Consider the following 19,297-nt stretch of genomic DNA (forward strand, 5'->3'; position numbering starts at 1 on the left):
GTAGACCCGGTACAGCCAGTAGAGGACTGGCCACCCCTCAGACCCTGGTTCCTGTAGACCCGGTACAGCCAGTAGAGGACTGGCCACCCCTCAGACCCTGGTTCCTGTCTACCCGGTACAGCCAGTAGAGGGCTGGCCACCCCTCAGACCCTGGTTCCTGTCTACCCGGTACAGCCAGTAGAGGACTGGCCACCCCTCAGACCCTGGTTCCTGTAGACCCGGCACAGCCAGTAGAGGACTGGCCACCCCTCAGACCCTGGTTCCTGTCTACCCGGTACAGCCAGTAGAGGACTGGCCACCCCTCAGACCCTGGTTCCTGTAGACCCGGCACAGCCAGTAGAAGACTGGCCACCCCTCAGACCATGGTTCCTGTAGACCCGGCACAGCCAGTAGAGGACTGGCCACCCCTCAGACCCTGGTTCCTGTCTACCCGGTACAGCCAGTAGAGGACTGGCCACCCCTCAGACCCTGGTTCATGTAGACCCGGTACAGCCAGTAGAGGACTGGCCACCCCTCAGACCCTGGTTCCTGTCTACCCGGTACAGCCAGTAGAGGACTGGCCACCCCTCAGACCCTGGTTCCTGTAGACCCGGTACAGCCAGTAGAGGACTGGCCACCCCTCAGACCCTGGTTCCTGTCTACCCGGTACAGCCAGTAGAGGACTGGCCACCCCTCAGACCCTGGTTCCTGTCTACCCGGTACAGCCAGTAGAGGACTGGCCACCCCTCAGACCCTGGTTCCTGTAGACCCGGCACAGCCAGTAGAGGACTGGCCACCCCTCAGACCATGGTTCCTGTAGACCCGGCACAGCCAGTAGAGGACTGGCCACCCCTCAGACCCTGGTTCCTGTCTACCCGGTACAGCCAGTAGAGGACTGGCCACCCCTCAGACCCTGGTTCCTGTCTACCCGGTACAGCCAGTAGAGGACTGGCCACCCCTCAGAACCTGGTTCCTGTAGACCCGGTACAGCCAGTAGAGGGCTGGCCACCCCTCAGACCCTGGTTCCTGTCTACCCGGTACAGCCAGTAGAGGACTGGCCACCCCTCAGACCCTGGTTCCTGTAGACCCGGTACAGCCAGTAGAGGACTGGCCACCCCTCAGACCCTGGTTCCTGTCTACCCGGTACAGCCAGTAGAGGACTGGCCACCCCTCAGACCCTGGTTCCTGTCTACCCGGTACAGCCAGTAGAGGACTGGCCACCCCTCAGACCCTGGTTCCTGTAGACCCGGTACAGCCAGTAGAGGACTGGCCACCCCTCAGAACCTGGTTCCTGTAGACCCGGTACAGCCAGTAGAGGACTGGCCACCCCTCAGAACCTGGTTCCTGTAGACCCGGTACAGCCAGTAGAGGACTGGCCTCCCCTCAGACCCTGGTTCCTGTAGACCCGGTACAGCCAGTAGAGGACTGGCCACCCCTCAGACCCTGGTTCCTGTCGACCCGGTACAGCCAGTAGAGGGCTGGCCACCCCTCAGACCCTGGTTCCTGTAGACCCGGTACAGCCAGTAGAGGACTGGCCACCCCTCAGACCCTGGTTCCTGTAGACCCGGTACAGCCAGTAGAGGACTGGCCACCCCTCAGACCCTGGTTCCTGTCTACCCGGTACAGCCAGTAGAGGACTGGCCAACCCTCAGACCCTGGTTCCTGTAGACCCGGTACAGCCAGTAGAGGGCTGGCCACCCCTCAGACCCTGGTTCCTGTAGACCCGGTACAGCCAGTAGAGGACTGGCCAACCCTCAGACCCTGGTTCCTGTAGACCCGGTACAGCCAGTAGAGGACTGGCCACCCCTCAGACCCTGGTTCCTGTAGACCCGGCACAGCCAGTAGAGGACTGGCCACCCCTCAGACCCTGGTTCCTGTAGACCCGGCACAGCCAGTAGAGGACTGGCCACCCCTCAGACCCTGGTTCCTGTAGACCCGGCACAGCCAGTAGAGGACTGGCCACCCCTCAGACCCTGGTTCCTGTAGACCCGGTACAGCCAGTAGAGGACTGGCCTCCCCTCAGACCCTGGTTCCTGTCTACCCGGTACAGCCAGTAGAGGACTGGCCACCCCTCAGACCCTGGTTCCTGTAGACCCGGCACAGCCAGTAGAAGACTGGCCACCCCTCAGACCATGGTTCCTGTAGACCCGGCACAGCCAGTAGAGGACTGGCCACCCCTCAGACCCTGGTTCCTGTCTACCCGGTACAGCCAGTAGAGGACTGGCCACCCCTCAGACCCTGGTTCATGTAGACCCGGTACAGCCAGTAGAGGACTGGCCACCCCTCAGACCCTGGTTCCTGTAGACCCGGTACAGCCAGTAGAGGACTGGCCACCCCTCAGACCCTGGTTCCTGTCTACCCGGTACAGCCAGTAGAGGGCTGGCCACCCCTCAGACCCTGGTTCCTGTAGACCCGGTACAGCCAGTAGAGGGCTGGCCACCCCTCAGACCCTGGTTCCTGTAGACCCGGTACAGCCAGTAGAGGACTGGCCACCCCTCAGAACCTGGTTCCTGTAGACCCGGTACAGCCAGTAGAGGACTGGCCACCCCTCAGACCCTGGTTCCTGTAGACCCGGTACAGCCAGTAGAGGACTGGCCACCCTTCAGACCCTGGTTCCTGTAGACCCGGTACAGCCAGTAGAGGACTGGCCACCCTTCAGACCCTGGTTCCTGTAGACCCGGTACAGCCAGTAGAGGACTGGCCACCCCTCAGACCCTGGTTCCTGTAGACCCGGTACAGCCAGTAGAGGACTGGCCACCCCTCAGACCCTGGTTCCTGTAGACCCGGTACAGCCAGTAGAGGACTGGCCACCCCTCAGACCCTGGTTCCTGTCTACCCGGTACAGCCAGTAGAGGACTGGCCAACCCTCAGACCCTGGTTCCTGTAGACCCGGTACAGCCAGTAGAGGACTGGCCACCCTTCAGACCCTGGTTCCTGTAGACCCGGTACAGCCAGTAGAGGACTGGCCACCCCTCAGACCCTGGTTCCTGTAGACCCGGTACAGCCAGTAGAGGACTGGCCACCCCTCAGACCCTGGTTCCTGTAGACCCGGTACAGCCAGTAGAGGACTGGCCACCCCTCAGAGCCTGGCTCTTCTCTAAGTTTCTTCCTAGGTTCCTGCATTCTAGGTAGATTTTCCAAACGTTCTGCCTCTGCATTGCTTTCTCTCTGGTGTTTTGAGGCTAGGTATCTGAACTGATAATGGAAAAAGGACTTTATAAAAATAAATTTGATGAATTGATCGATCACTCACTGGGCAGAAGTAGGAGTTCTCTGCGATGTAGCGTGCCACGCCCTGGTTGCTGGCGGAGGTTGCCATGACGAGGAGCAGGGCGTCTCGGGCCTGCTGTCCGATGGCTCCGTCACGGTGGATGAAGGGGACCAGCAGGGAGAAGATGAGCAGGTTGGTAGGACCATGTTGGGCTGGGGCCGACCTGAACAACAGCTCCAACACCGCAGGGGCCCGCGCCATCGACACACAGATCTGGTGATGGGAGCAGAATATCTCACATGAAAACAAATTACAACGACGTCCACCACCTAAGACCCCCCTTTTCAAACCAGAAGAATCCTTTAGAACAGTTGTACTAACAGTTAAGAGTACATTATATGGAATAGGAAAGGTTAAACAGCACAAAACAATAGTTCATGTTACTTTTTTTTTTTTAGCTAAATGCTTTTCGTGCCTCCATGATCCACACCGCTTTCAATCAATCAATCAATCAATCAATGAAATCGTATTTTCCCCCAGCAGTTTTCACAAAGTGCTTTACAGATACCGAATCGTTTCAGAACTAAAAGTATTGTTTCTGTATCGTATCATAGCCCGTGTAACTAGTTGGGTATGGAATGGTGTTTGTCTAGAGAGATCCCTACTAGAGAGGATGCTCTTTTCCACTGTTCCACCCACCTGGTTGAGCAGCAGAACCAGACTGTTCTCCAGAGAGGGAGGACAGCCCAGTTGGGGCTCAGCACAGGCCCCCAGCAGGCCCAGTAGAGGTTGCAGCACCGCCTTGTGTTGGAGCAAGGGTTGCTGAGACTGGCCTATCAGCATCTCAAACAACTTGAGTAACGCCCCCTGGCTGTCGGGGTCCAATCCTCGACGCAGGTGCCACTGCACCACGCGCTCCAGGACGTTCTCAGTCACCATCAGGCCAAGGATGGGTCCCATTGGGGGGACGTTGCCGGAAGTTAACGTCCCGGGGGGGCCCTCGCCCCCTTCTCCCGGTCGCTCCTCAGCCAGGAGGCACAGCATCTGATCGGTGTGGTTCCGCACCGCGGTGAGGTCATCGCTAGAGCCTGACGGGTCCCGCTGCTCCAGCACCCAGGACAACTACGGCAGAAGGAGAGAGAGAGAGAGTGAGAGGTGTGTGAGTGAGAGGTGTGTGAGTGAGAGGTGTGTGAGTGAGAGGTGTGTGAGTGAGAGGTGTGTGAGAGAGAGGTGTGTGAGTGAGAGGTGTGTGAGTGAGAGGTGTGTGAGTGAGAGGTGTGTGAGTGAGAGGTGTGTGAGTGAGAGGTGTGTGAGAGAGAGGTGTGTGAGAGAGAGGTGTGTGAGTGAGAGGTGTGTGAGTGAGAGGTGTGTGAGAGAGAGGTGTGTGAGAGAGAGGTGTGTGAGAGAGAGAGGTGTGTGAGTGAGAGGTGTGTGAGTGAGGTGTGTGAGAGAGGTGTGTGAGAGAGGTGTGTGAGAGAGGTGTGTGAGTGAGAGGTGTGTGAGTGAGAGGTGTGTGAGTGAGAGGTGTGTGAGAGAGGTGTGTGAGTGAGAGGTGTGTGAGTGAGAGGTGTGTGAGTGAGAGGTGTGTGAGAGAGGTGTGTGAGAGAGAGGTGTGTGAGTGAGAGGTGTGTGAGTGAGAGGTGTGTGAGTGAGAGGTGTGTGAGAGAGGTGTGTGAGAGAGAGGTGTGTGAGTGAGAGGTGTGTGAGTGAGAGGTGTGTGAGTGTGTTTTGCACATGAATGTGGGGACTTTAACAATGTTATTTTCTTTTCATCCTGAGTGTTAACTGGATTTCATCACTAAAGACTAACTGCGTTGTTCCGTCAATCCTTCCAATTCTTAACATTGTTCACATAGAAAGGAAGATCGACAAAACACATGTTATGACACCCGAAGTGTGTGTGTGTGTGTGTGTGTGTGTGGTCTGTTGTTGACTCCTAACAGCCAGAGAAAGACATCAACATGACCAGCGAACAAGCAGCACAGAGATGAATGTGCTGCTTAGCAGGAAGAATGTTTCTAGACTGAGAGGTCTGCTTGTGTCGTGTTATGGCGTGTTGTGTGTCATGGCGTGTTGTGTGTCGTGGCGTGTTGTGTGTCGTGTTATGGCGTGTTGTGTGTCGTGGCGTGTTGTGTGTCGTGGCGTGTTGTGTGTCGTGGCGTGTTGTGTGTCGTGGCGTGTTGTGTGTCGTGGCGTGTTGTGTGTCTTTGCGTGTTGTGTGCTCTGCTCTCCAGAGGCCCATAGGGTTCTATAGGCCCTAAAGTAGTGCACTAACCCTATAGGTCCTGGTCTAAAGTAGTGCACTAACCCTATAGGCCCTGATCTAAAGTAGTGCACTAACCCTATAGGTCCTGATCTAAAGTAGTGCACTAACCGTATAGGTCCTGATCTAAAGTAGTGCACTAACCCTATAGGTCCTGGTCTAAAGTAGTGCACTAACCCTATAGGTCCTGGTCTAAAGTAGTGCACTAACCCTATAGGCCCTGGTCTAAAGTAGTGCACTAACCCTATAGGCCCTGGTCTAAAGTAGTGCACTAACCCTATAGGCCCTGATCTAAAGTAGTGCACTAACCCTATAGGCCCTGGTCTAAAGTAGTGCACTCCATAGCGAATAGGGAGCCATTTCAGATGCAGTCAGTGTGTGGTAATGGTCTTGGCTGCAGTGATTCCAGAGCCCTGGCAGTAAAACACCCAGCTGTCTGCAGTGATTCCAGAGCCCTGGCAGTAAAACACCCAGCTGTCTGCAGTGATTCCAGAGCCCTGGCAGTAAAACACCCAGCTGTCTGCGGTGATTCCAGAGCCCTGGCAGTAAAACACCCAGCTGTCTGCAGTGATTCCAGAGCCCTGGCAGTAAAACACCCAGCTGTCTGCGGTGATTCCAGAGCCCTGGCAGTAAAACACCCAGCTGTCTGCAGTGATTCCAGAGCCCTGGCAGTAAAACACCCAGCTGTCTGCAGTGATTCCAGAGCCCTGGCAGTAAAACACCCAGCTGTCTGCAGTGATTCCAGAGCCCTGGCAGTAAAACACCCTGCTGTCTGCAGTGATTCCAGAGCCCTGGCAGTAAAACACCCAGCTGTCTGCAGTGATTCCAGAGCCCCGGCAGTAAAACACCCAGCTGTCTGCAGTGATTCCAGAGCCCTGGCAGTAAAACACCCAGCTGTCTGCAGTGATTCCAGAGCCCTGGCAGTAAAACACCCAGCTGTCTGCGGTGATTCCAGAGCCCTGGCAGTAAAACACCCAGCTGTCTGCAGTGATTCCAGAGCCCTGGCAGTAAAACACCCAGCTGTCTGCAGTGATTCCAGAGCCCTGGCAGTAAAACACCCAGCTGTCTGCGGTGATTCCAGAGCCCTGGCAGTAAAACACCCAGCTGTCTGCAGTGATTCCAGAGCCCTGGCAGTAAAACACCCAGCTGTCTGCAGTGATTCCAGAGCCCTGGCAGTAAAACACCCAGCTGTCTGCAGTGATTCCAGAGCCCCGGCAGTAAAACACCCAGCTGTCTGCAGTGATTCCAGAGCCCTGGCAGTAAAACACCCAGCTGTCTGCGGTGATTCCAGAGCCCTGGCAGTAAAACACCCAGCTGTCTGCAGTGATTCCAGAGCCCTGGCAGTAAAACACCCAGCTGTCTGCAGTGATTCCAGAGCCCTGGCAGTAAAACACCCAGCTGTCTGCAGTGATTCCAGAGCCCTGGCAGTAAAACACCCAGCTGTCTGCAGTGATTCCAGAGCCCTGGCAGTAAAACACCCAGCTGTCTGCAGTGATTCCAGAGCCCTGGCAGTAAAACACCCAGCTGTCTGCAGTGATTCCAGAGCCCTGGCAGTAAAACACCCAGCTGTCTGCAGTGATTCCAGAGCCCTGGCAGTAAAACACCCAGCTGTCTGCAGTGATTCCAGAGCCCTGGCAGTAAAACACCCAGCTGTCTGCAGTGATTCCAGAGCCCTGGCAGTAAAACACCCAGCTGTCTGCAGTGATTCCAGAGCCCTGGCAGTAAAACACCCAGCTGTCTGCAGTGATTCCAGAGCCCTGGCAGTAAAACACCCAGCTGTCTGCAGTGATTCCAGAGCCCTGGCAGTAAAACACCCAGCTGTCTGCGGTGATTCCAGAGCCCTGGCAGTAAAACACCCAGCTGTCTGCGGTGATTCCAGAGCCCTGGCAGTAAAACACCCAGCTGTCTGCGGTGATTCCAGAGCCCTGGCAGTAAAACACCCAGCTGTCTGCAGTGATTCCAGAGCCCTGGCAGTAAAACACCCAGCTGTCTGCAGTGATTCCAGAGCCCTGGCAGTAAAACACCCAGCTGTCTGCAGTGATTCCAGAGCCCTGGCAGTAAAACACCCAGCTGTCTGCAGTGATTCCAGAGCCCTGGCAGTAAAACACCCAGCTGTCTGCAGTGATTCCAGAGCCCTGGCAGTAAAACACCCAGCTGTCTGCAGTGATTCCAGAGCCCTGGCAGTAAAACACCCAGCTGTCTGCGGTGATTCCAGAGCCCTGGCAGTAAAACACCCAGCTGTCTGCAGTGATTCCAGAGCCCTGGCAGTAAAACACCCAGCTGTCTGCAGTGATTCCAGAGCCCTGGCAGTAAAACACCCAGCTGTCTGCAGTGATTCCAGAGCCCTGGCAGTAAAACACCCAGCTGTCTGCAGTGATTCCAGAGCCCTGGCAGTAAAACACCCAGCTGTCTGCAGTGATTCCAGAGCCCTGGCAGTAAAACACCCAGCTGTCTGCAGTGATTCCAGAGCCCTGGCAGTAAAACACCCAGCTGTCTGCAGTGATTCCAGAGCCCTGGCAGTAAAACACCCAGCTGTCTGCAGTGATTCCAGAGCCCTGGCAGTAAAACACCCAGCTGTCTGCAGTGATTCCAGAGCCCTGGCAGTAAAACACCCAGCTGTCTGCAGTGATTCCAGAGCCCTGGCAGTAAAACACCCAGCTGTCTGCAGAGATTCCAGAGCCCTGGCAGTAAAACACCCAGCTGTCTGCAGTGATTCCAGAGCCCTGGCAGTAAAACACCCAGCTGTCTGCAGTGATTCCAGAGCCCTGGCAGTAAAACACCCAGCTGTCTGCAGTGATTCCAGAGCCCTGGCAGTAAAACACCCAGCTGTCTGCAGTGATTCCAGAGCCCTGGCAGTAAAACACCCAGCTGTCTGCAGTGATTCCAGAGCCCTGGCAGTAAAACACCCAGCTGTCTGCAGTGATTCCAGAGCCCTGGCAGTAAAACACCCAGCTGTCTGCGGTGATTCCAGAGCCCTGGCAGTAAAACACCCAGCTGTCTGCGGTGATTCCAGAGCCCTGGCAGTAAAACACCCAGCTGTCTGCAGTGATTCCAGAGCCCTGGCAGTAAAACACCCAGCTGTCTGCAGTGATTCCAGAGCCCTGGCAGTAAAACACCCTGCTGTCTGCAGTGATTCCAGAGCCCTGGCAGTAAAACACCCAGCTGTCTGCAGTGATTCCAGAGCCCTGGCAGTAAAACACCCAGCTGTCTGCAGTGATTCCAGAGCCCTGGCAGTAAAACACCCAGCTGTCTGCGGTGATTCCAGAGCCCTGGCAGTAAAACACCCAGCTGTCTGCAGTGATTCCAGAGCCCTGGCAGTAAAACACCCAGCTGTCTGCGGTGATTCCAGAGCCCTGGCAGTAAAACACCCAGCTGTCTGCAGTGATTCCAGAGCCCTGGCAGTAAAACACCCAGCTGTCTGCAGTGATTCCAGAGCCCCGGCAGTAAAACACCCAGCTGTCTGCAGTGATTCCAGAGCCCCGGCAGTAAAACACCCAGCTGTCTGCAGTGATTCCAGAGCCCCGGCAGTAAAACACCCAGCTGTCTGCAGTGATTCCAGAGCCCTGGCAGTAAAACACCCAGCTGTCTGCAGTGATTCCAGAGCCCTGGCAGTAAAACACCCAGCTGTCTGCAGTGATTCCAGAGCCCTGGCAGTAAAACACCCAGCTGTCTGCAGTGATTCCAGAGCCCTGGCAGTAAAACACCCAGCTGTCTGCAGTGATTCCAGAGCCCTGGCAGTAAAACACCCAGCTGTCTGCAGTGATTCCAGAGCCCTGGCAGTAAAACACCCAGCTGTCTGCAGTGATTCCAGAGCCCTGGCAGTAAAACACCCAGCTGTCTGCAGTGGATAATCACTCTGCTAATACTGCTGCTGCACACAGAGTAAGGGTGCCTTCTAGGGTCTTTTAACATGTTAGAAACCACATTCATATGATGCAGACTAGGCCCAGAAAACCTCGAGATACACAGCAAATGCGACTGCAAACAAAACAACCCTGGAACACTACCAGAGACTCGCGGGGGAAACATCCCTTTTCCTGCAGTCCTAAGTCAGTAGAGACCTTGAGATGCTGCTTCTGCTGGTGACAAAAATGGCCTCTCTTGGCATGATGTGACCGACTCTTCAAGAAAAACTCTCTAAAAAAGGGACCATCAATAAACCTACAGATGGGAGCTGGCTATTCACAGGCTAGTTCATCCTTCTTCACAGCCAGGCACCCACCCACACCCACTGACTCACACCCCCATGCACACTCTATGCAGGCACTTCACACATACCAGTATACAATGAAGCTGAAAAGACATGGAAAGTGCCTTCCCTCTCCATATATATAATAACCCTCCCTGGATATGGGTATTTCTATAGATAAAGACATGGAAAGTGCCTCCACTCTCCATATACATAATATCCCTCCCTGGATATGGGTATTTCTATAGATAAAGACATAGAAAGTGCCTCCACTCTCCATATACATAATATCCCTCCCTGGATATGGGTATTTCTATAGATAAAGACATAGAAAGTGCCTCCACTCTCCATATACATAATATCCCTCCCCGGATATGGGTATTTCTATAGATAAAGACATAGAAAGTGCCTCCACTCTCCATATACATAATATCCCTCCCCGGATATGGGTATTTCTATAGATAAAGACATGGAAAGTGCCTCCACTCTCCATATACATAATATCCCTCCCCGGATATGGGTATTTCTATAGATAAAGACATGGAAAGTGCCTCCACTCTCCATACACATAATATCCCTCCCCGGATATGGGTATTTCTATAGATAAAGACATGGAAAGTGATTTTCTTGCAGCTTCACATGTGTAGTTCCAGGAATAAAGGTCTAGGTAGGACACAATGGGACCATAACTCCTAGCAACAACAACACATCAATGTCATTCAAAATGTCACATGAAAACAGTATGTTTCTTTGTCGTGGCTAGTTGCCAGGACTTTTTGTGCTTCAGTCAACTTCTCTTTCACTTATAGTCATCTTAAACATCGCTGAAGAATGACAAAAGATAAACAGCAACATTTCTTTATGCTTTAATAGTTGATATAATAACGTAATACAATGGAGCCTGAGGCGAGGAACAGCTTTCTGATTCCTCACAACCCATTGGATAAGATGACAGGGGAGGGACCTCTGACCTTCTCATCCAATGGGTTTTGAGGGAGGAGACAGGATGCAATGAATCAAGGACAATGCCATTGAGATTTTCCCAAGGACAGAGGATGCAAGTATTTGAAAGCTATTGAAGTTCCCCCATGCAGTCATTGTCATGTTAAAATCACTGTATTTAATAAAAATAACTTGTTTATTTCCCTGAGCCTCCATTGGCCCTTAAAATGCTTAGTCGGATAGTGTGGGCGTTCGGAAACGCATTAAGATATTTACATACACGGCCCAGATTGGCTGATAGGATGGTCTAGAGCCCACCCCCTTACCCAGATGAACAGTCATTGGTCTATTATAATCAGATTACATTGTGAGGTCATGTGTGCCATAAATTCCATCCCACCTGAACAGGATGAAATTCCAGGCCTTTTATTCCCAAACAGCACTTACACAAAAAGGGCATCATCATTTTCACAATTTGTGTTATTATAAAGTGTTATTTATAATAACACAAATTAGTGTTTTTTTGTAAGTCGCGTCTGCTAAATGACTTAAATGTAAATGTAGTGTTTTGAACTAAAAATGTTTTTAAATATTACTGGAACATGCGCCGCCCCTTTAACATATCAGACAGTACAAGACTGACTGAGCTACCATGATACCATGTCCTGTCCAGACTGACTGACTGAGCTACCATGATACCATGTCCTGTCCAGACTGACTGACTGAGCTACCATGATACCCATGTCCTGTCCAGACTGACTGACTGAGCTACCATGATACCATGTCCTGTCCAGACTGACTGACTGAGCTACCATGATACCCATGTCCTGTCCAGACTGACTGACTGAGCTACCATAATACCCATGTCCTGTCCAGACTGACTGACTGAGCTACCATGATACCATGTCCTGTCCAGACTGACTGAGCTACCATGATACCCATGTCCTGTCCAGACTGACTGACTGAGCTACCATAATACCCATGTCCTGTCCAGACTGACTGACTGAGCTACCATGATACCATGTCCTGTCCAGACTGACTGACTGAGCTACCATGATACCATGTCCTGTCCAGACTGACTGATGCTACCATGATACCATGTCCTGTCCAGACTGACTGACTGAGCTACCATGATACCATGTCCTGTCCAGACTGACTGACTGAGCTACCATGATACCATGTCCTGTCCAGACTGACTGACTGAGCTACCATGATACCCATGTCCTGTCCAGACTGACTGAGCTACCATGATACCATGTCCTGTCCAGACTGACTGACTGAGCTACCATGATACCATGTCCTGTCCAGACTGACTGACTGAGCTACCATGATACCATGTCCTGTCCAGACTGACTGACTGAGCTACCATAATACCCATGTCCTGTCCAGACTGACTGACTGAGCTACCATAATACCCATGTCCTGTCCAGACTGACTGACTGAGCTACCATGATACCATGTCCTGTCCAGACTGACTGACTGAGCTACCATAATACCCATGTCCTGTCCAGACTGACTGACTGAGCTACCATAATACCCATGTCCTGTCCAGACTGACTGAGCTACCATGATACCATGTCCTGTCCAGACTGACTGACTGAGCTACCATGATACCATGTCCTGTCCAGACTGACTGACTGAGCTACCATAATACCCATGTCCTGTCCAGACTGACTGACAGCTACCATGATACCCATGTCCTGTCCAGACTGACTGACTGAGCTACCATAATACCCATGTCCTGTCCAGACTGACTGACTGAGCTACCATAATACCCATGTCCTGTCCAGACTGACTGAGCTACCATGATACCCATGTCCTGTCCAGACTGACTGACTGAGCTACCATAATACCCATGTCCTGTCCAGACTGACTGAGCTACCATAATACCCATGTCCTGTCCAGACTGACTGACTGAGCTACCATGATACCATGTCCTGTCCAGACTGACTGACTGAGCTACCATGATACCCATGTCCTGTCCAGACTGACTGACTGAGCTACCATAATACCATGTCCTGTCCAGACTGACTGACTGAGCTACCATGATACCATGTCCTGTCCAGACTGACTGACTGAGCTACCATGATACCATGTCCTGTCCAGACTGACTGACTGAGCTACCATAATACCCATGTCCTGTCCAGACTGACTGACTGAGCTACCATGATACCATGTCCTGTCCAGACTGACTGACTGACCTACCATGATACCCATGTCCTGTCCAGACTGACTGACTGAGCTACCATAATACCCATGTCCTGTCCAGACTGACTGACTGAGCTACCATGATACCATGTCCTGTCCAGACTGACTGACTGACCTACCATGATACCATGTCCTGTCCAGAAACAACCTCTATCCCACCCTACTAGATTTTAAGAAATGGAGTTAGAAGGGTGAACTCCTACTTTGAAAGAATAGGAAGTGTTAGCTGTGCATAATTAAAGATGTGTTGCACCGCTTCATTTTAAAATCGGGATCAGTAAATTTATGAACGGTTTTAAACTATGACATCGACATACGGAGGTATTTAGTCAGTTGAAACGAAGTAGCTAGCCTACTTGACAAATTAGGCCACAAAGTTTCTGCTCCTTGATAAAATAATAACAAATGTAACGTTAGAACTACTGTAACTCCATCGTGAAACATTCTCATGGTTTGGCTGATTTGAAATAAAATCCGTTATTTACCAGTACTAGATAGCTATCTAATTCGTTAGCTACTGTAGCTAGCTAAGTTTATAAACAAAGCTAGCAAGCATATAATATAAAAACCTCTTGTCGGGGCTGATGGAGGAATTTAGTAACTTACTGGAGGATTTAAAAATAAAAAAATAAAAAAGACAACACGACTGTGAAAGACAGACACCTGGACCATTTTATGCGACAAGATTTAATGGATCGACACGGATTAAAGAAAAGAGGGACCCAGGACGGATGAAGGCGTGCTGGAAAAACTAAAAAGCCAAAGCCAAAAAGGATGCGGCAGAGGAGAGGCGGGGCGGGGTGTTTCAGACCGGAGGGGGGCCCTCCGTCCAAGGGAATTTATCCTTTCTCCCAGAAGATATGTGAGATGACCCCCCCCCCCAGCAGTTTGCCCCTCTCCTTAACCCCAATGATGACAACAGGCAACTCAACCCACCAATATTTAGTCAACATAAATAACTGGTAACTACCAATGCCTATAATGCATGTTAAAACTAACGTTAATGCTATTTCACTACAAAGTTACCGTTATAAGGCCAGTTACAGCATGTTACATAACATCATCATTCGTACCAAGGCTGGGCATAATCATAAGCCCCAATTAAATTGTTGTACAAAATGGGCACGTAAATAGCCTACAAAAAAAAAATGAGGTCATTTTCTTTATTTTTCTTTCCTTTAGTTGAGCTGACACCCTGTGCTGTGGAGAAACAGCAGAGCCTGGATCTTGCCAACAACAAAAACACCAGATAGTTCTGGGGCGTTTGCTTGGCCTGACATGAACTAAACTCATATTGATGTTTTGGAGCTGGAGAGAGAGAGAGAAAAATCTACTGCAGATTGGAGGTCCTGAATTTTACAGAAAGAGCTACTGCAAATTCAGAAACAGAAACTCCTTCAGGGAAACAAATGCCCACTGTGTAAAGAACGCTGATCTTTTAAATTATTTAAACAATTATTTGTTAAAATAATGCTTTCTCAAGCAGTCTTGTGTTCTGGTGCTTCCAGTTCCACCCTGTATTGTATTGAGAATAACAAAGTCTTAATAATACATTTGATTAGAGATAGCCTAATTAGGAATTGTACGTGTCGATCAAAATATGATATTGCTTTTTACATGTTACATTATACACACACACCTTAGGCTGCAAAATGGTTCTCAATCAAGGTTCTCCTCACAGCCCTCCTCCCACAGTCTCCTCGGGTAGGAACCCTCTCCTCCTCCCTCCTTCGGTCTCCTCGGGTAGGAGCCCTCTCCTCCTCCCTCCTTCGGTCTCCTCGGGTAGGAGCCCTCCTCCTCCCTCCTTCGGTCTCCTCGGGTAGGAGCCCTCCTCCTCCCTCCTCCTTCAGTCTCCTCGGGTAGGAGCCCTCTCCTCCCTCCTTCAGTCTCCTCGGGTAGGAGCCCTCCTCCTCCTCCTTCAGTCTCCTCGGGTAGGAGCCCTCCTCCTCCCTCCTCCTTCAGTCTCCTCGGGTAGGAGCCCTCTCCTCCTTCAGTCTCCTCGGGTAGGAGCCCTCCTCCTCCCTCCTCCTTCAGTCTCCTCGGGTAGGAGCCCTCCTCCTCCCTCCTCCTTCAGTCTCCTCGGGTAGGAGCCCTCCTCCTCCCTCCTCCTTCAGTCGCCTCGGGTAGGAGCCCTCTCCTCCTTCAGTCTCCTCGGGTAGGAGCCCCTCTCCTCCCCTTCAGTCTCCTCGGGTAGGAGCCCTCTCCTCCCCCCTTCAGTCTCCTCGGGTAGGAGCCCTCTCCTCCTTCAGTCTCCTCGGGTAGGAGCCCTCTCCTCCTTCAGTCTCCTCGGGTAGGAGCCCTCTCCTCCTTCGGTCTCCTCGGGTAGGAGCCCTCTCCTCCTTCGGTCTCCTCGGGTAGGAGCCCTCTCCTCCTTCGGTCTCCTCGGGTAGGAGCCCTCTCCTCCTTCGGTCTCCTCGGGTAGGAGCCCTCTCCTCCTTCGGTCTCCTCGGGTAGGAGCCCTCTCCTCCTTCAGTCTCCTCGGGTAGGAGCCCTCTCCTCCTTCGGTCTCCTCGGGTAGGAGCCCTCTCCTCCTTCGGTCTCCTCGGGTAGGAGCCCTCTCCTCCTTCAGTCTCCTCGGGTAGGAGCCCTCTCCTCCTTCAGTCTCCTCGGGTAGGAGCCCTCTCCTCCTTCAGTCTCCTCGGGTAGGAGCCCTCCTCCTTCAGTCTCCTCGGGTAGGAGCCCTCCTCCTTCAGTCTCCTCGGGTAGGAGCCCTCTCCTCCTTCAGTCTCCTCGGGTAGGAGCCCTCTCCTCCTTCAGTCTCCTCGGGTAGGAGCCCTCTCCTCCTTCAGTCTCCTCGGGTAGGAGCCCTCCTCCTTCGGTCTCCTCGGGTAGGAGCCCTCTCCTCCTTCGGTCTCCTCGGGTAGGAAGCCCTCCTCCTTCGGTCTCCTCGGGTAGGAGCCCTCTCCTCCTTCGGTCTCCTCGGGTAGGAGCCCTCTCCTCCTTCGGTCTCCTCGGGTAGGAGCCCTCCTCCTCCTCCTCCTTCAGTCTCCTCGGGTAGGAGCCCTCCTCCTTCAGTCTCCTCGGGTAGGAGCCCTCTCCTCCTTCAGTCTCCTCGGGTAGGAGCCCTCTCCTCCTTCAGTCTCCTCGGGTAGGAGCCCTCCTCCTCCTCAGTCTCCTCGGGTAGGAGCCCTCTCCTCCTTCAGTCTCCTCGGGTAGGAGCCCTCTCCTCCTTCAGTCTCCTCGGGTAGGAGCCCTCCTCCTCCTTCAGTCTCCTCGGGTAGGAGCCCTCTCCTCCTTCAGTCTCCTCGGGTAGGAGCCCTCTCCTCCTTCGGTCTCCTCGGGTAGGAGCCCTCTCCTCCTTCAGTCTCCTCGGGTAGGAGCCCTCTCCTCCTTCAGTCTCCTCGGGTAGGAGCCCTCTCCTCCTTCAGTCTCCTCGGGTAGGAGCCCTCTCCTCCTTCGGTCTCCTCGGGTAGGAGCCCTCTCCTCCTTCAGTCTCCTCGGGTAGGAGCCCCTTGTTTCTTGCCAAAGTTCTACAGTACCGCCACTGCAATAACGAGTCCAAAAAGATCCACATCCGCCATCAGGAAAGATCCGGTTACATAGAACCGTAGGGCCACCAGGAGCTGAAGTAGTGAGGGGGGGGGGTACAGCCTCGTTCCCACGCTTCATGGTTGGTGCAACCTTTCTTTCCAGTTGCATTACAAGAGTCCTTGGAGAAGCGGTATCTCCTTGAAAACTCATCATTATCATAAAACTCAACAGGATTCAACCTGTCTCTAATTATTCTCTGAGGAACTCGTCATTTTGGCCTCTCCACGGTAGATACGCTGCAATTTTATCAATTCAATCACCTCAAGTAGCAGTTCAGAATTAACCTCAGAATTAACCTCCAAACTAAATTTAGATTAGAGGAAGGAATTTAACTAGTATTAATTTAAAACTAGGTTTAAAATTTGTTGTATACAAGATGAATAGATAGAACCTTGATTTAAATCCAGTTTAAAGAGTTAATCCATGTGGGTGCAACCGATCCCAAACGTTCTGTCAACCCTTCCAGATTAACAATCATTTCCTCACCTTGGCTGTTGTTAAATCGTGTGCAGTATTACACCAGCTCTTTATCACTTGACTGTCCTTCAGAAAATCATTTTCCTGAACCAGTTGATGTTGTGTGATAACGTCCCCATGTAACTAAACAGCTAGGACATCATTTTTTTTGTTTGATTCATCTTGTTAAAAGTTACTATTTCTGTCAGAAGCATTTGATTTTCGCAAATCACATACATTATTTTTTGGATGTGTGTCAATGAACTGTTTCACACCGTAACATAGGGAGATACGAACTGTTACGAGGTTAACTATGAACTAACGAGATCGCCATACAAAAATAAAAAGACTGACAGCAATATCCAAGAATTATACAGGATCAAGTTCAAAGTGTAATTCAATTGTTAAATGCTTAGTACGATTGTCTGTCATTATATCATATATGTAAGGAAAGGTAGTGTTTTAATGTCACACGATTTTTGTCAAATCTGTGAAGACTAAGCATGAGAAAAGGGTTTATAGGTTTTTATTCAATATATTGAATGTATCTATGTTCCCCTTTTATATCTTAATGTATTCACATGAAAAATAAATTACAAATACGCTAATTATTATCAATAACCTTGTAACAGCCCCAAACAGTTGTCCACTACAAGAGAATGCTCACTGATCCCCTAGTTTATAGAAATACCCTGATACACAGTTATCTAAAAGCCCCAGGTAGCCCAGAGCAGAGAGAGAACGAGCTAGAGTGGGGGGGAGAGAGAGAGAACGAGCTAGAGTGGGGGGGAGAGAGAGAGAACGAGCTAGAGTGGGGGGGAGAGAGAGAGAACGAGCTAGAGTGGGGGGGAGAGAGAGAGAACGAGCTAGAGTGGGGGGAGAGAGAGAGAACGAGCTAGAGTGGGGGGAGAGAGAGAACGAGCTAGAGTGGGGGGGAGAGAGAGAACGAGCTAGAGTGGGGGAGAGAGAGAACGAGCTAGAGTGGGGGAGGGAGAGAACGAGCTAGAGTGGGGGAGGGAGAGAGCGAGCTAGAGTGGGGGAGGGAGAGAGCGAGCTAGAGTGGGGAGAGAGAGAGCGAGCTAGAGTGGGGGGAGAGAGAGAGCGAGCTAGAGTGGGGGAGAGAGAGAGCGAGCTAGAGTGGGGGGAGAGAGAGAGCGAGCTAGAGTGGGGGAGAGAGAGAGCGAGCTAGAGTGGGGGGAGAGAGAGAGCGAGCTAGAGTGGGGGGGAGAGAGAGAGCGAGCTAGAGTGGGGGGAGAGAGAGAGCGAGCTAGAGTGGGGGAGAGAGAGAGCGAGCTAGAGTGGGGGGAGAGAGAGAGCGAGCTACAGTGGGGAGAGAGAGAACGAGCTACAGTGGGGAGAGAGAGAACGAGCTACAGTGGGGGAGAGAGAGAACGAGCTACAGTGGGGGAGAGAGAGAACGAGCTACAGTGGGGAGAGAGAGAGTGGAGAGAGAGAACGAGCTACAGTGGGGGAGAGGAGAGAGCGAGCTACAGTGGGGAGAGAGAGAGAGAGCGAGCTACAGTGGGGGAGAGAGAGAGAGCGAGCTACAGTGGGGGAGAGGAGAGAGAGCGAGCTACAGTGGGGAGAGAGAGAGAGAGCGAGCTACAGTGGGGAGAGAGAGAGAGCGAGCTACAGTGGGGAGAGAGAGAGAGCGAGCTACAGTGGGGGAGAGAGAGAGAGCGAGCTACAGTGGGGAGAGAGAGAGAGCGAGCTACAGTGGGGAGAGAGAGAGCGAGCTACAGTGGGGGAGAGAGAGAGCGAGCTACAGTGGGGGAGAGAGAGAGCGAGCTACAGTGGGGGAGAGAGAGAAGCGAGCTACAGTGGGGAGAGAGAGAGAGCGAGCTACAGTGGGGAGAGGAGAGAGAGCGAGCTACAGTGGGGGAGAGGGAGAGAGAGCGAGCTACAGTGGGGAGAGAGGAGAGAGAGCGAGCTACAGTGGGGGAGAGAGAGAGAGCGAGCTACAGTGGGGGAGAGGGAGAGAGAGCGAGCTACAGTGGGGGAGAGGGAGAGAGAGCGAGCTACAGTGGGGGAGAGGGAGAGAGAGCGAGCTACAGTGGGGAGAGGGAGAGAGAGCGAGCTACAGTGGGGGAGAGGGAGAGAGAGCGAGCTACAGTGGGGGAGAGAGGGAGAGAGAGCGAGCTACAGTGGGGGAGAGGGAGAGAGAGCGAGCTACAGTGGGGGAGAGGGAGAGAGAGCGAGCTACAGTGGGGAGAGGGAGAGAGAGCGAGCTACAGTGGGGAGAGGGAGAGAGAGCGAGCTACAGTGGGGGAGAGGGAGAGAGAGCGAGCTACAGTGGGGAGAGGGAGAGAGAGCGAGCTACAGTGGGGGAGAGAGAGAGAGAGCGAGCTACAGTGGGGGAGAGAGAGAGAGAGCGAGCTACAGTGGGGGAGAGAGAGAGAGAGCGAGCTAGAGTGGGGGAGAGAGAGAGAGAGCGAGCTAGAGTGGGGAGAGAGAGAGAGAGCGAGCTAGAGTGGGGAGAGAGAGAGAGACGAGCTAGAGTGGGGAGAGAGAGAGAGAG

The 19,297-nt window shown here is 52.6% G+C and overlaps 1 protein-coding gene across 3 annotated transcripts in view; it reads right to left on the reverse strand.

The window, feature by feature from the left end:
- LOC106586904 (FHF complex subunit HOOK interacting protein 1B) overlaps nt 1–19,297 on the reverse strand; it is a 106,585-nt gene that overhangs the window by 44,302 nt on the left and 42,986 nt on the right. For all 3 annotated transcript variants that reach the window (XR_006762022.1, XM_045707819.1, XM_045707818.1), the window contains exons 4-5: nt 3,890–4,312; nt 3,233–3,463 (exon numbers count right to left, since the gene is read on the reverse strand). Coding sequence is in view for 2 of the 3 variants with exons in the window: in XM_045707819.1 (XP_045563775.1) it covers nt 3,233–3,463; nt 3,890–4,312 (654 nt within the window). In the remaining variant the exon portion in view is untranslated. The remainder of the gene's footprint in view (nt 1–3,232; nt 3,464–3,889; nt 4,313–19,297) is intronic.

The sequence above is a fragment of the Salmo salar genome, chromosome ssa25 (genome assembly GCF_905237065.1).
Source record: "Salmo salar chromosome ssa25, Ssal_v3.1, whole genome shotgun sequence".
NCBI classification, from domain to species: Eukaryota; Metazoa; Chordata; class Actinopteri; order Salmoniformes; family Salmonidae; genus Salmo; species Salmo salar.